This window comes from Pseudochaenichthys georgianus, chromosome 21 (genome assembly GCF_902827115.2).
Source record: "Pseudochaenichthys georgianus chromosome 21, fPseGeo1.2, whole genome shotgun sequence".
Lineage (NCBI taxonomy): Eukaryota > Metazoa > Chordata > Actinopteri > Perciformes > Channichthyidae > Pseudochaenichthys > Pseudochaenichthys georgianus.
Window position 1 is genome coordinate 28097574 of NC_047523.1, and position 17196 is coordinate 28114769.

Sequence of the window (17196 nt, forward strand, 5' to 3'; positions counted from 1 at the left end):
GAGGGATCCCTCTCCCAGGACGGACAGACGTGCAATAGATGCCGTGTGTAAATTGAAAAGATAATACATTTGCAACATAGGTAGTCCAAATGTTTGGAAATGCATGTGTGTATAATAGGAAGATTAATCCACAAGGATATCCATCCAGGACCACAGCCACGACTCGCGATCCAGGACACAGGACCGCAGGATCATCCATGACTCCGGATCCCGGCGTATATAGACACCAAAAAGAAAGACATTTGGGGAAGCTGGGTTAATCGGAACATGAGAGTACACAGGTATAGACAGAGAGAAGGAAGAAGTAAGATGTCCCCCGACAAACTAAGCCTATATCAGCAAAACTAGGGGCTGAATCTAATGAGCCCTAACTATAAGCTTTATCAAAAAGGAAGGTCTTAAGCGCACTCTTAAAAACGGATAGGGTGTCTGCCGCCCCAACACAAACTGGAAGCTGATTCCACAAATGTGGAGCTTGATAAGAAAAGGCTCTGGCTCCCATTGTACTTTTAGAGACTCTAGGAACAACCAACAACCCTGCATTCTTGGAACGCAATGCCCTAGTAGGACAGTAGGGTATAATGAGTTCTTTAAGGTAAGATGGCGCCTGCCCATTAAGGGCTTTGTAGGCGAGAAGAAGAAGAAGAAGTGGTGGATCTTGGTGGATTTGCAAACAAAATATAATAAATAGCATCAATATTGGTGCAGAACAGTCAGTGAGACAGAATAGATTGTGTTAAAACGAGTAGATCTCCTCATCACTAGGGAACTGATCTTTAAGTGTTATATTATAGAACCCAGAGGGAAAATAGACAATTTAGTGTGCATCGAAATCTGAGGTAAATGTTTCCCTTTCCTCCCAAACTGTGGACCACCCTTTCCAATTGTCTGCCTATTGATACATTTTAAGTAAACGGGTTTTAAATAAGCACCATGTGAATGTCTGTCACGTTGTTGAGGCATTACATAACTCGGCAGAAAGGTCCTGTGCATTCTTGGAAGATCTTGATTAAATTCTGAACATGTCAGCAGTTTGTTAAGGACTTCTTGTCCTAATCACAGTAATATTGTTTTATCATTCAAAAAGTCCAAAAGTTCAACCTTACACTCTTATCTTTATTATCTGACAGCTTTCGCAGATGCACTGTTAAACCGGAGATGTGAATCTCCGAAGGGCACATGCAAGAAGAAAAGATTCCCAAACTAATGCCAGCTGTTTACCATATTTATTTTCCTGTTTCTTTCCCCCAGCCACGCATTGTTTCCCGTACGTAAAGAAACGTATCGCAGTGATGTATCAACACCACACTGATCTAAGTCCCATCGAGGTGGCCATCGATGAGATGAGCAAGAAGGTGGGCGAGATCAAACAGCTGTGCTCCTCCAGTGACGTGGACATGATCCGTCTGCAGCTCAAACTGCAGGGCAGCATCAGCGTGCAGGTGCCTGCTTTAAAATGTGTCAAAATGTACATGCACATACGTTAGACATAATCTGTTGTGATAATCATGAAAAAGAAAACATGACATGACACAGCTCCTGCTTCCTCCCTCAGGTTAACGCAGGGCCGCTTGCATATGCACGAGCTTTCCTGGACGATGCATGCGCCAAGAAGAATCCAGATAACAAGGTCAAACAGCTGAAAGAGGTCTTCAGGTGAGATGAGATGTCAACGGGTTATTATGTGTGATTTTACTTTTTAGTGTAAAATTCATTAAACACACCATTTTTTTTGTTGAACAGGCACTTTGTGGAAGCCTGTGGCCACGGCTTAGGTATTAATGAGCGTCTGATCAAAGAGGACCAACAGGAGTATCACGATGAGATGAAAGCAAACTATAGAGACCTGGCCAGAGAGCTGTCAATCATCATGCATGAACAAGTGAGTTCAATTCTACATTGCTAATAGTACAACTGCCATTCTTTAAAAGTAATAACGTGATTGAAAACATGCTCTTTAATAACACCATTCTCTGTTTTTGCCTTGTGCTTACATGAGCAGATTGGATGGTAATGCACACAATGCAATAAAGACTGAGTTGGTACTTGTTGATCCAGCCTGACAATGGGCATCTGTTTTCAGATATTACCCTCAATGTTGACAGCTATTGGATGTTGCAATGTCCAACCATTTCAAATCCTGATTTCAAAGTCACCTTTGACCTATGTAGACCTTTCATACATTTCTAGAATCTGTCAAATTGGGTGATTGGCTTAATCATAAACCTCAGTTTACCTGTTCCTAACCTGCCAATTGTTAAACAAATATGTAAAACTCCAGCTATGGCCCTTCTATTGAACTTTAAAAGCACAGAATACATAGATAATATTCCTGAGTTATCTGATTGGATCACAGACAAGCCTTATCTTTACATGCCTGTAATAAATAAAGGAGCCTAACATTACGTATTGTCACACATTGAAGGCATGCCCACTGTCCTTAAGAAAGGCTTAACCTCTGTAATGTGGAGGAAACTAAAAGTTATTTTCATAAACGATTTATCTAAAAAGATATTCAGTCATATTCAGTATTTTTCCTTGTCTTTAAAATAAGACAAAGATAAGCAGTAAGTGCTCTCATCTTGCATTAAAATGTATTTGTCAGCATAGTTGCAGAATAATTGATAAATCATCAGATAGTTTCAGCCTTACCACTCGTCAAATCTCAAAACCCACCCATCTACTAAGGATGCAGCAGCTGTCTCGATCAACAATCATTTCTGGACTTATCTCTTTTGATTGCTGACATGTAGTTTCTGCATGTGTGTGCTATGTATGCATGGACTGAAATGTATATTTTAACATATACATTTGCATGTTTAAAACAGCGTGTGTGTAAGTATTTACATTCATCAAAAAGTGTGTGCTTATATACTTACATGTGTTTTTGTATAATATGCACAATCTTATTAATACTTTCCATGATTTGTTTGTTTATTTGTGTGTTAATGTTAAGAAGCTTGGTTGTTTTTACTTATTTTACTATTTATCTTCATGGAAGGGGTTTAAGAGACTCAGAATTATTTGGATCCAGTTCTAACGTAATGGGTTTTTGTGTCATGAAAATGTGGCCTTTAGTTAATCTGTAATCCTGCGGAAAAAAATAACAAACCAAAACCAAACTTCCTTGGTGGATGTAGTAATAAGAGCTTTATATGGCAGTAAATAGGGACCTAACAATATCTAAAATAGTTTTTTAATATCTCTCTCTTAATTCCCTTCCAGATCAGTCCTGTGGAAGATGGCATGAAGAGCGTTCTTCCAGACTCTCTTCACATCTTTAACGCCATTAGCCGCACGCCAACCAGTGCCACCATCCACGGCATCCCCAGCTCTTCCTCTGTGGTATGATGTTGGTTGAGCCTTGAACTCAGCGCCCGCTATACTCGCCAACCAGGCCTGCTGGTGATGCCATATTGTCGCTTCTGACCCTGATCCTGCTTCTCTTCAGTCAGCTGAAGAGAAACTGTAAAAGGCACAGACCACTGACCACCTTCCTCGAGAACCAGCACCAAGGCACTGGACCTACTTTATGTATTAATATATCCACGGCTGGTCACTGAGTTGGAGGTCTGTGACAGTACTGAGGTGAAGCCTGAGGGTCTTGCAGGACAGACTTTGTTCCTGTTTTATGGACAGACATATTGTGTCACCTATTTCTACCTGAAAAGACTGGGCCGTGTTTCCAAGGAGACATTCCGGTTGGGACCTTTAACATGCATGTCTTTACATTACACCCACCACCCTCCCAACAGTCCATTTTATGTTTATTTTGATAATGTTTCACATGTGTTTTTTGTATGTACAGTATTCCACTTTTATATACCACTGTATGATGACAGTATATGCTGCGTCAACACTCCTCTCCTTGTACATGAAGTTATATTTCTACTAAAAGGGCCTCCTATGACACATGTTAGCGTTCAACCTTAAATCACTTCAATGTCTTAGAACGGGGGCATTTTTAAATATTTAAAGCCATTGCAAACAAAATAGTATATTCCACAATGTTTATTAATGTATATAAAAAAGGAGTGTGTGCAATATTTGTATCTTGCTGTGTGGGGCTCATACACTGTAAAGATGATGTTCACCTTCTTGCCAAAGTGATGAGGTGTGGATACAAACACTACGCCTACTGTGGAAGTAATAAGAAGCTTTTACCATTTTAGTGTTTATTGAAATGTTCAAGAAATTGTTTTATATTTGGACAGCAATGGGTTTTTTTATTTTATTTAACACAAAGTCATTGTTCTGCTGTAAACAGAGATGTACCCTAATGCTTTTCTTTTAAATAAAACACACATCTCTCTACACTTGTTTTCATGAAATCTGACTTTATTTCTACTTGCATTAAAGTGTGTTTTGGTTGAATTGTGGAGTTTTTATGAGGTGTCAGTTGTGGAACATAGCTCACTTCCTATCTCCTATCTCATGTTCCCACCCATCATAAAAGCAACGCAGTCAGCAGAGTGGACGACAGATCAAGGTGCTAATAAGAAGCAATATTACGGAAACACTCCCACAGTGAGGGATCAATTATCAACTGCTCCCTGCAGGTATTCTCAAAGGGATTTTAAACTGCAGGGCAGCCGTTTCACTCCAACATCATGGCGGGTGGGTTTACAAACATTTGTTTTTGTGAATTTCCTCAGAAATATGTTAAATTGCAGAAGCTTCCGACACCCGAGGGGCAAGTCAGAACGAAACCTGTCGAAACCTTTGAACTGCAGCTGTATTGTTTTCTCAATTTCAATCTGAAACATTGGGGAAATTGATTTGTTTTAAATTATAAAATGAAGGCTACTGCAGCCCTCACTTTTTGAGAAATTAAGCTGGTTATTAAAGCTAGTTCAATCTTGTCCACAGATAACGAGGATCCTAAGAAAGGAAGGAAGAACAGAGGAACGGTAATGGACTTAATCTTTTTTATTGGTCATTGATGCAATTATTTGTGGGGTTTTTTGTTCCGTAAATCTAAATGATAATCGATAGGAACAAAGCAACCAACTCAATTATGCCATTACAGTAGGTTAGTGAAAACCAAGCACTACTTAAGTAATTCATGTATTTGTTTTCACAAATGCAAGTTTAATCTGTAACATTTCGGATGAAAATGTTGTGCTTTTGCTCCACTTCAATTATTTCTACAGTACTATTTTTTTTAAAGCATTGAAATGTAGCTCCAACTCAATTGACTAAAGCAATGGAATTATGCTTACATGTTAATGTATTTATAATGTGGATCCAGTAATATAAAATAACAGTGACAGGGATCATGCTAAATGAACCCATTTAATTGTATACACAAAGTACATTTTAGTTGACAATTTTGTGCTTTAACTTTTCACTTTTTTAAATATGTAATGTATTTGTTCTTGCTGTGGTATATATGATTTATAAAAAAAGATGTCCACCCTGCTGAACACATGCTGCTGTTTGTTTGATCAGAGCAAAGAGGTGTGTGGTTACCCGCTCAGCATCTTCTTCATTGTTGTGAATGAGTTCTGCGAGAGGTTCTCCTACTATGGCATGCGAGGTGAGAAAACTGCGTCTCAGAGCGTTGACCATGTGACTATTTTTGTAACCATGACTACTTATTTTAAACCAAACCACCATTTTTCCCTCAACTTAGCCAGACTTTAATGAGAGCGTTGTCCCAAAAGAAAACTGCTGTATCTTTTAAAAGGGATTCGAAAAAACATAATACATTTGTTTTGAGTGTTTGGATATTTGCTGCATTGAACAACAAGTTATTTACTCAAGTAACATTTTGAAGGTAATTTTACTTACTTGAGTATTTACATGTTCTGCTACCTGATACAGTACTTCTCCACTTTATTACAGGGGCAACTCTGTACTTTGTACTACAGTGTATTCATTTGATAACATATGTGATGAGTTGCTTCGAGGATTCAGATTAAAATTATATAAAATATAATCATAAAAAATGATATCATATAAATAAAACTTCCTATAAAGTAATATAAAGTATAAAGTCTCAAGACTTCGAAAAAGATAAATGAAATGAAAATATTTATTTATTTAAAAAAAAAGAATGATCCCGCATTATTACATATTAAGGTGATGTATACATTACTGCATCGAAAATCATAATCTGATGATATGTTTCGACATTCTTTTTAAAAGGGCTATAAAAGGGCTAGTATCCAGGCAAATAGTTTTTTGTTGGTGCTAACATTCTTTTAATTCGTGACTTTAACTTGGAGCACAGTATTTCTACACCGTATAGATACTTTTATTCAATTAAATATCTAAGTTATTTTTCTGCCACTTGATGTTTCATGCACAACATGACCAGATATTTTTTAGAGCTGACCCTGTGCAGTCTTATCGTGTTGCATTGTGAAATAAGAAGAATCTCACCTACCTGTCCACAGCTGTACTCGTGCTGTACTTCAAGTACTTCTTGCTCTGGGACGATGACTTGGCCACCTCCATCTACCACGTCTTTGTGGCCTTCTGCTACCTGACCCCCATCCTCGGGGCCATTGTGGCTGACTCCTGGCTGGGAAAGTTTAAGTGAGTTTAAAAAATGTGTCATTAAACCTATGCAAGAAATCAGTGGATTACTATCTATCAGTGGTGGAAAGGGTCTAACTAGTACTTTAACTAAGTAAGAAATGGGTGTACTTATACTTTACCTGAGTATATACTTTTTTCTACTTTGTAATTCTCCTCCACAACATTTTAAAACAGTGCACTTTATAAACAATATTGTTTAATTAGGGCTTCTTGCTACTTTTAAAATTGCTATGAGTTGTGTTTCACATTTCAAATTCTCATTGAATAACTTTTCAATTCAGTTAATAAAGAAGAAAGACAAAATACAAATTGCAATCCTAGTAAACCTAATACAACTAGTGGGTTACTACTATGCACTAACTCCACGGCTGCTTCTCTTTCCATCTTCTCTTTGCAGGACTATCATCTACTTGTCCATTGTGTATGCGATCGGCCAGGTTACAATGGCTATCAGTGCAATCCATGACATCACTGACTACAACAAAGACGGGACACCAGACAACATAACCTTTCATGTGTGGGTTTCTATTCAACAACACAACATATTAAGTACAGGATGTGGGATTTTGGCAGGCAAATATTACTCACATATTTCTATGGTACTCTCTGCTCATGTACATATTCCTCTTCACATTTAGCGTGCTGTCCATGGTGGGTCTCTTCCTCATCGCTCTGGGCACTGGTGGCATTAAACCTTGTGTTGCTGCCTTTGGTGGAGACCAATTCGGTAACCATCAGGTTAGAACACTTCTCTGTGTGTGTGTGTGTGTGTGTGTGTGTGTGTGTGTGTGTGTGTGTGTGTGTGTGTGTGTGTGTGTGTGTGTGTGTGTGTGTGTGTGTGTGTGTGTGTGTGTGTGTGTGTGTGTGTGTGTGTGTGTGTGTGTGTGTGTGTGTGTGTGTGTGTGTGTGTGTGTGTGTGTGTGTGTGTGTGTGTGTGTGTGTGTGTGTGTGTGTGTGTGTAAAATGTATTTTAATTCCTAAAACCACGTTTTGGATGACATGATGCTGGTCTGGTCCATCCCTTCTTGATGCTGGTGACTTTAAGCTACATTTGCTGTTACTAGAATAATGCACCCAAATCAGGAAATTCCTGCAGTCAAGGGGCTTTGTGAGGAATGCAGGTGCCAGGTTTTGACAAGGAAGCTACTGCTACTTGATATATTTTATCTTATTATTTGTCTGCAAAAAATGGGGAAATCAGCAATCAGTGCAATGCTGAATCAAAGCTGCCCAAAGGTCTATGATTGAGTGCACTAAATGTTATGACAAACCTTCCAATAGTTGTGTCAAAATTACAAATTACAAATTCATGCTCGTACCAAATTAATAGTCATCAAATGACCAAATTCCCTTAGTATTTGTCCTCTGGAGAAATGTCTGTACAAAATGTCAGTACAAACCATCCAATAGAGATACCTCGGTCTGGACATTGCCGTCCCTAAAGTGTTATCAGTGGCAGCTTATAATTTCTTCTGGTTGAATCATTTAATATCATAAACAGATATAACATTTGAAAGATGTTACACATTGTATAAAGAACATCCATGCAACACATGAAGATCACTGACATTTCTCTGTGCAGGAAAAGCAAAGGAGAACTTTCTTCTCCGTATTTTACCTGTGCATCAATGGTGGGAGTCTCCTGTCAACCATTATCACTCCGATCCTGAGAGGTAGATATGAACAGATCCTAAAGTTTATGAGAAACCATAAACATGAGTGCATTTGATAATATCTAATAACAGTCCTTGAGTATGAGTGATTTGAACTGTATTTTAATGATGGTTATGTATCTGCAGCTCAGGACTGTGGCATCTACAGTAAGCAGAAGTGTTATTCTCTGGCCTTCGGTGTCCCTGCAGCACTAATGTTGGTTGCACTTGGTATGTCTAAATGATTTAAAATCAGATTCTATACATGGCAAAATAGGCACTGATATTGATGAAGTGACTGTGATGCCCTTTACAGTGGTGTTTATCATTGGAAGTGGTATGTACTACAAAGCTGAACCACAGGGAAACATCATGGGGTCCGTGTGTAAATGTATCGGGGTGAGTCTGGTTTACAACATTTGCATTGAAACATTTTTGCATTCATGTATAACGACCGATGCTTTAGCTGTGTTCGAAAAAACAAACATATGTTATCCCTTTTTCAACTGTCAATCAGTTTGCCATTAAAAATCGCTTCAAACACAGAAGCAAACAATACCCAAAGAGGCAGCATTGGATGGACTGGTCAGAGGAAAAATATGAAGTGAGTTGCATTTTAAAATGAGTTCTCTAAAGTTTCTAACAAGTGTTTTTTTCAGTGGGGTGAATTGCAGTTGATTTTCTGTCTGTATGTGCTGTAGAAACTCCTCATTGCTCAAATCAAAATGGTGCTGAAGGTCCTGTTTTTATACATCCCACTCCCGATGTTCTGGACCCTGTTTGACCAAAAGGTAAGTTACTCTTGTTTTTAAAAGACAACATCAATTATAGGCTGTGTAAACTGTGCTAAGCTCTGCATCTCTATTAAAGGGTTCAAGATGGACTCTGCAAGCCACCAACATGGATGGAAACTTTGTACGTTTGGTGATAAAACCGACTACTGATATATTTGAGTTAACTAAAGCAATGTGACAATGTTTTGATGACATATTTTGTTTCTGCAGGGGCTTCTTGTCATACAGCCTGACCAGATGCAGGTGAGATAAAATGATATTGTCATGTAAGCTCGGACAGATGTACTACGCCTTTTCTTTTTTTAAATCTCTTTAAAATGTTTTGAAAGACTGTCAACCCCATCCTGATCCTGACTCTGGTGCCGATCATGGACAGCCTTATCTACCCTCTGATCAAAAAATGTGGTCTAAACTTTACGTAAGTACTGCTTTAACTCAGATTGTGGACATTCGTTTACAATAGTCAAGTCTAATCTAGTTGTCATCTTGTTTTTGGATAAATAAAACGTATCTGTTTTGGAATACCCCCATTTTCTATTTCTTCTACCAGTTGTTTGAGGGAACAGTTTTAGCATTTAGGTATCAATGTTAGCATTTCATAAAATGTCAAACTGTTCCTTAAACTGAAGGACTAAGCCGTGTTATACACTCTTCAGCTGTGAAGGCTGTTCAGCAGCAAAGTGTGTATTCAAACACTCAGCAGGAAAAGCTAACAATGATACCTCGAAATAAGACCAGTGGAACTGCACCTGCATCTGAATTAGGTCTAACAATATCCACGATAGTGTTAAAAATGACATACATAGTTGTTATGCATGTATACATATGGAGACCTTTGGTGCTGTAGTTATCTCATATTTTGTACAATTATTGACAGGATTTATTGTTAATTCAACAGACCTCTGAAAAGAATGACAGTAGGGATGGTAATGGCAGCCATAGCATTTGTCTGCGCTGCTGTGGTTCAGCTTCAAATCGATGTAAGTAGAAAACGTCGGGTTACGTATTGTAACCCTTGTAATATTAGCACAGGCGGAGCCCTCTACTGGACTCTATGGGTACTACCTTATCATGCAAGCATTCACCTACTGAGATTTCTATGGACGTAGCCGGCCCCGGGGCGGGCCTACCTGAATGCGTGCGCATCTCACTTCCGTATAAAAGGAGGCCTCGCCTCCTGACCATCATCCTTTACTCTTCAGCAAGCGGTATAGGACAGACAGTGCCTCCAAGGTAGAGGGCTCCGCCTGTGCTAATATGACAAGGGTTACAATAAGTAACACAACGTTATATCTCTCACAGGCTCCGCCCTCTACTGGACTCTATGGGTACAGTGGGCGGAGCCCCGATGTATGCACGCACTGTCGTCCAGCACACCGTTCCACCTCACTGTCCCTGACCGGCTTTAGCAGCCACTGCGCCTCACTCACCTCTCCCTCGGTTGTAACCGTGGAGAAGTCTGGGCTGCGGCCGATAGAGCACACCCTGACGTGCTTGCCTCGCGAAAAAACGTGTGCTCGAAAAAACCAGTGCTGAGGGCTCCCCTGCATCCACCTATAGGCAGACAGGGGGAAAAAACCCAGCCCTGTATGGGTTCACTATGCACTCTCCCTCCTGAGTCCCTAAAGAGCACGGGGAGAATGCAAGTGCCCCCTATGTCCGCACACTCAAACACTGACCCCGTGCAGAGTGTGTAGGGACTATAGTATGGAGGGCTCTCCCCCTCCTGCCCCCAGGCAAGCGAGGGGAGCCCTCCAGCCCTGAAAAGGGCCCAGAGCACCCCACGTCCCCCGCGACCCTCCAGGGGTCCGGAGAAACGTAAGGGCATTTTACGCCCGGGGAGAGGGTCAGATGCCCACTGACCAACAGCCCCCCCCTCCTCACCAGTCCTGTGTTGCCCCAGCAAGCACAGACATTGAGAAAGAGCCAGACATATCCAAGAGATAACACTTTATGAAGGGGCCTGGCGTTGACCCCCGTGGGACAGGCTCTCCCTGCCTGCTCGTAGACGTGTGCAATGCCTTCGCAAAGCCAGCCTGCCAGGCGTTTCTTGGACAGAGCTTTTCCAGTCACCCCGCCCCCGAAGCACACAAACAGCTGTTCAGTGCGTCTCAGGGTAGCTGTGCGCTCTACATAACATGCTAACGCGCGCACCGGGCAGAGGAGGTGTAATTTAGCTTCCCTGGCCCCACCATGGGGTGGAAGACTAAATCCCCCCAACTGAATAACCCTCGACCTGAACGCACTCCTTAGGTTCTTGGGCACAAAGGAGGGGTTCGGTCTGAGTGTCGCGCCGCTCCGGTCACCCCGAATCAGTAAACAGCTCGGGTCCACCGACAGAGCGGTTAACTCGGACACTCTTTTGGCTGACGTTAAGGCAAGTAGCAATGCGGTCTTCCACGACAGTGCTTTCAGGGAGGAGAGCTCCAGAGGCTCAAATGGTTCTGTGACCAAAGCCTCGAGCACCAGCGGCAGGTCCCACTGTGGGGTGGAGGCGCGCACTACTGGGCGCAGCCTCCTGACCCCCTGTAAAAACCGCAACATCAGTGGATGAGAAAAGGCTGACCTGCCGTTGAATCCCTCATGACAGGACGAGATGGCTGCTGCATACACTTTTATAGTAGAATGAGCAAGTCCTCTGTCCACCAATAACTGTAAGAAGGACAAAATAGAGCCTAACTCACAAAATAGGGGCTCTATTTTCCGCTCCTCACACCATCGCTGGAATCCCAGCCACCTTGGCCTGTAACAGGCTGTGGTGGATCCAGCTCTAGCTGCCTGGATAGACTGAATAACACTATCAGACAATCCACCCTGTCTCAGCCTGTCCCTCTCAGGAGCCAAGCCTGACGGCCCAGAGTGGGTAACGCCCCGATTGCACCTGCCTCTTGAGACATCGCCCCCCAGAACTGGGGAATCGCCCAGGGCTGGCCCACCTTCATCTGTTTCATCTCTGAGTACAACCGCGCCCCGACGCGATCCGGTGCTACCAGGATGACTGCCAAACGTTCTCGCCTCACTCTCCCCAGGAGAGGGAGAATGAGAGGATGTGCTGAGGATGCTGAGGATGTACAACAGACACTGCCTGTTTCTGTGTGGACGCTTCTCTGCCCATTGACTTTGAATGGGGATGACGTCACTTTGCCTCGCTTTTCGCCGAACTGCATTGTGGGGGAGCGAAGCGAAGATTTCCAGGAATTCCAGGATTCAAAATTTGAGCAATGTTTTGAAGCTGAGCTGGAAGCATCAGCCAATCAAACACGTTTATGCAAATCTGACAGTAGAAGCGCTAGCCAATCAAACCGCGTGTAAGCAGGGAAATTACGGTAGCAAATCACCCGGTTCTTTACGACCAGAACTATTAACGGGATACAAACCGGAGGAACCAGGCATGGAGGGAGGTGGCAGAGACAGTGGGTGAAACTGGTAGGTTTTCGCCTGTTTGGGGAGTTTATATATATATATATTGCTCGCATAAAATCCCCGGGTTTTTTTGCTTTGTATGTCGGGGGCGGGAGATTCATGTGATTGGTTGTTGGTCGCATTGCTCGCAAAAAATCCCCAAGCTGTCAGACACGCTCAGCTCCAAGATTTTCAAGATTTTTGAAAAGCTGCTGTGTGGACGTACCGTAAGGCGGTTTATAGGCCTCGGTGGCAGCGGTGGGGGGAGTGATAATCCTACACGCTCCGCTGCCTGGGTCATCACCGCTGGAAAGTCCAGACGCGCAGACCTGAGTGCTGGGCCCTCCTGGACGTCGGAACCGGGGGTGTCGGACAAGGAGATGTCGTCATCCTCCTCCACGAAGGACGGAAGGACGAACTCGAACGGCACGTCCTCCAGATCGTCCATGTCCACCACCTCGAGGTCCTCCTCTTCCTCTACGTGCACCTGCGGGCTGAACTTCTTCACGAAGTGCTCCGCACGATGCCGGCGGTTCAGCATCGGGATCGAACGGCAGGCAACGCAGGCCGGTGTCTGGCCTATTCCTTGCTCGGCATGATCCTGTCCCAGGCACTGGAAACACTGACGATGCAGATCTGCTCCCGCAATGAGGCCAGGGCACGACGGGCAATTACGATGCTCCAGGAGAGGCTCCATTTTCAAAATACTCTCGCTTTCTTCCTTTCTCTCAAAATAGTACGTCTCGGACTCAGTGCTAGGCTATCACCTCCGCTTGCTGAAGAGTAAAGGATGATGGTCAGGAGGCGAGGCCTCCTTTTATACGGAAGTGAGATGCGCACGCATTCAGGTAGGCCCGCCCCGGTGCCGGCTACGTCCATAGAAATCTCAGTAGGTGAATGCTTCCATGATAAGGTAGTACCCATAGAGTCCAGTAGAGGGCGGAGCCTGTGAGAGATATAACAGATATTGTGATAATTTGCTCATATACTGATACATTACCCATACGTTTAGGGATTCATTTATTTCAAACTCACTTAATTTTCAGATAACATACCCTACCTTCCCGTCAGCGTCCGAGAGTCAGTTGAAATTAATTAACATGGGCAGTACTCCAGTCACTTGCTTGTTGCCTGGCAACGGACCTCTGGTACTTCCTGCAGCTCAGGTATGTCCTCATACAAAAACACAAATAGAGACATTTTGAAAAATTGCATGAAAGTCAAAACAACATGTTTATGCATTCATATTTGTACACATATTATATCTATTGTTTTGCAGGCCAGCGAGAACTTCTTTACATTTAAAGAAGATATTATCAGTGTTAAAATTGTCGGCCCTGAAGTGACAAAAAGTATACCCTTGGTCAAAGGAAAGCGACAAAAGCTTCTCATTCCTGCAAATATCAATGACAATTGGCTGTTGGTGAGTTAGAATCACAACATAGGTCAAAGCAAACATGATGACGTTAAATGGTTATGATAATCAACATCCATTTTTTTATTTTCTCAGATTGACGCTTTGAATTCCAAGCCACAACAAGGCAACAATGCAATCCGGTAAATTTAATCTCAAATGTTTATACTTTAACAATGAATTGATCAGTTGACCAACAGTATGAGTCATTTACTTTTTTCATAATCTATCAATTGTTTCAGGCTCTTACCTGGTAAACATATTTACATTTAGAGAGTTTCAGACAGTACATTCTTGAAAAAAATGGGATTACACTGCTGTTGTTGTTTTTTAATTCTGACCCATTATGTACCCTTTTCAGATTTATCAATGGAATGAATACAACATTGAATGTTTCAACGGCTGGAGCTGACTTTGGACTTATTGAGCCATTTTATTCTTCCAACTACTCCCTGATAAAATATGGAAAGTAAGGATTTTAACATATTGACAATTCACCACTGTTTTTATATCAGAGTCATTATTTAATGCAAATGACAATATCGTTTATTAACCAGATTGTTTTTCTTCTAATGAACAGAGCCATCTTCACCTTACAGAGTGGTTCACAGTCATGTGAATACAGCAGGGACTTTGGATTTGGAAGTTCATACACATTCTTTATCCCCAGCACTTTAGTCATTGGACAACATGTAAGTTTCATGATTTTTAACACTGGTGATATTCTATATTTATCTTAAATCAACAAATCCCTTAAAAATAACATCAGTGAAAAGCTAGAAATCCCAGCTGTTTTAGGGAAATGTTCCATATAAACAATATAACTTAATTTGTGTTGCCTGTGTTTAAAGATTTACCCCAATCCATCAGAGATTCTTCCTCCCTCACCGCATTCAAAACATCACTCAAAACCCACCTGTTCAACACTGCATTCAACTGCTGACCATCACCCCCCCCCCAACTATTTTCTGTTTTGTTTATCTCTTTTTGTATTTTTCTTAGTTTTGTTTTTGTTGTTTTTTATTCTCAGTCAAAGCGTCTTTGAGTGTCTAGAAAAGCGCTATACAAGTATCATGTATTATTATTATTATTATTATTATTATTATTAAGAAGGTAGACATTGGGCTAAGTGCCACAGTCAGACACGGTCTGCATGGATGGTTCATTATTGGTGTTGGTCTTTTAATGGGATGTTCTTAATAATAGTACAGCAAAACAAAGGATGAAACACCCTATTACAAATTGTCATGTATATTGTCATGTGTTTGCTTTGGCAAAAGATGCAAAGATCCATCCAGCTGCCTTCTTTTTAGTCTCACAGGTTGAGAAACACGGCCCTCAACTGACCAATTGTGATTATTTATTTTAGTGTCAGGGGGCGATTACTGAATCAAAAGACATCGAGCCCAACTCAGCTCACATGGCTCTCCAGATCCCACAGTACTTCTTCATAACTGTTGGTGAAGTGATGTTTTCGGTTACTGGTCTGGAGTTCTCCTACTCACAGGTAAAATTGTTAGAAAGCATATTTTCACACTTTATTTCAGGAGTTTTTGTATGACAGGGAAAATTTGAAGTGGGATTTGAATTGTATAATTAATAGTTTTCCATTCTTTGATTATGGTTTTATTTAACTTGTGTTTGTCTTTTGTTTTGTTAAGGCACCTAGTAACATGAAAGCAGTGCTGCAAGCAGGCTGGTTGTTGACTGTTGCTGTCGGCAACTTCATTGTACTGATTGTAGCTGAGCTTGCAAAGCTTCCTAAACAGGTAAAAATCGAACATCAAACTTAGAGATATTTTTAATGGGCATGTCTTGGATTTGTTTCATGTATTGACAATAACAAAGGATCATGGATCATTAACGTGTATCCTTCTGCTTCTCTCCTCCTCTTTCAAAGTGGGCAGAGTACGTCCTGTTTGCCTCTCTCTTGATTGCAGTGTGTTTCATCTTTTCCATCATGGCGCATTTCTACACCTACATTGACCCTACAGAAATTGAGGCCCAGTTCATGAAGAAGGTTGATGAAGATGATGACGATGATAAAAGTCTAAAGAAGGCAGAGATAGAGATGGACAGGAAAGACTCAAATAAAAGTGACAAAGATGAAGATGATCCAGGCAAACACACCAAAATGTGAACAGTGTAAAAAGCAGATAAGACATAATGCACTTATATCTGACCATGTAACATTGACACAAATATATAAAACCATTATTTTAGCATTGTGTGTGTGTGTGTGTGTGTGTGTGTGTGTGTGTGTGTGTGTGTGTGTGTGTGTGTGTGTGTGTGTGTGTGTGTGTGTGTGTGTGTGTGTGTGTGTGTGTGTGTGTGTGTGTGTGTGTGTGTGTGTGTGTGTGTGTGTGTGTGTGTGTGTGTGTGTGTGTGTGTGTGTGTGTGTGTGATGAGGCATTCAAAGTTATTTAGTATTATATCCAGTGAAATCACATAATGTCTGCCTATAGTATTAACTACAGATTAACCATTTACATATCATTGGATGAACTTTCTCTTTTATATAAATGTAAGTTGTGTTCAGGTAAGCAATAAAAAATAAATCCTGTTTAAATGTTTACACAATTATTGTCTTCATCTTTTCCCCAAATAACGATGTAAATATTGAGCATTATTTCAACTTTGACATCACATCTTCAGCTTAGATCTTACAGCCATATAAGACACATGTTTTGGCTAGTACAGATCTCTGATTACGAGACAACAATGAATGCATTAAAACATGTCAGGCCAACATTTATCTTTATTTGAGTGTAAAGTTCAATACTTCATCTTCCACGTTGTAGTTTGACAACATTATCTTAACTCAATATCCATTTCCCATATTTGTATGGATCTTTCAACATGTCCTTATCAGTGAAGTGTACTCAATTTACTGTAGTTGCTTTTGACATGCAGTGAACTTTAGGCCTTTGGGGCTCCAGGACAGCTGCTTGGTTTGCCCAGTTGTTAATAAAGCCTTACCCATAATAACCACTGCATTTGGTTGCCAAACATTGTGTTTTACAAGTATACATATTAGACTTGCATCCTTGTAAATGTTAGGAACCACACCTATGTGAACTTCATCCACCCTCTTTGTTTTAACTGTTTTATTGTATCATGTATAATCCAAATCATTATCTTTTAACCAAACACAAGTCGACATATCGACAAAAATACAGGATAAGCCAAAATCTTAAAGGCTACCAAGTAGTGATGCGGCAAATATGCTACATTATATTTGCGGTTTTACATATTTCGATCCCATTATCATCTCTTAATCCATGTAATTTCACAATACAGTGACTGATTTTTTGGTCAGGACAATTAAAAAAAATGTATAACATATTTTCCACAAAAAGTAAAGAGGTTCAAAGTCAAAAGTATTTTA

The 17196-nt window shown here is 41.1% G+C and overlaps 2 protein-coding genes across 10 annotated transcripts in view; both read left to right on the forward strand.

The window, feature by feature from the left end:
* LOC117467085 (dedicator of cytokinesis protein 9) overlaps positions 1–4374 on the forward strand; it is an 80330-nt gene extending 75956 nt beyond the window's left edge. For all 9 annotated transcript variants that reach the window (XM_034110668.2, XM_034110671.2, XM_071207068.1 and 6 more), the window contains 4 exons: positions 1252–1442; positions 1556–1656; positions 1744–1882; positions 3226–4374. In XM_034110668.2, the coding sequence (XP_033966559.1) occupies positions 1252–1442; positions 1556–1656; positions 1744–1882; positions 3226–3351 (557 nt within the window). In that variant the 3' untranslated portion in view covers positions 3352–4374. The remainder of the gene's footprint in view (positions 1–1251; positions 1443–1555; positions 1657–1743; positions 1883–3225) is intronic.
* A 1143-nt stretch (positions 4375–5517) lies between these two features.
* On the forward strand, positions 5518–15948 carry slc15a1a (solute carrier family 15 member 1a). Its single transcript, XM_034109658.1, has 21 exons — positions 5518–5539; positions 6402–6543; positions 6944–7063; positions 7185–7284; positions 8129–8219; positions 8346–8429; positions 8515–8597; positions 8716–8802; positions 8900–8989; positions 9069–9113; positions 9203–9235; positions 9322–9410; positions 9891–9972; positions 13441–13560; positions 13674–13817; positions 13905–13951; positions 14170–14277; positions 14389–14500; positions 15178–15315; positions 15470–15577; positions 15709–15948. The coding sequence occupies exons 1-21, from the start codon at positions 5533–5535 to the stop codon at positions 15946–15948; spliced, it is 2070 nt and encodes a 689-aa protein (XP_033965549.1). The 5' UTR covers positions 5518–5532.
* Positions 15949–17196: the final 1248 nt, after the last annotated feature.

Coding starts and splice junctions, on each gene's coding strand:
- slc15a1a (XM_034109658.1), top strand. Junction 7,064..7,184: donor GACAACATAACCTTTCATGT/GTGGGTTTCTAT, acceptor CTTCACATTTAG/CGTGCTGTCCATGGTGGGTC. Junction 13,818..13,904: donor TCAATGACAATTGGCTGTTG/GTGAGTTAGAAT, acceptor TTATTTTCTCAG/ATTGACGCTTTGAATTCCAA.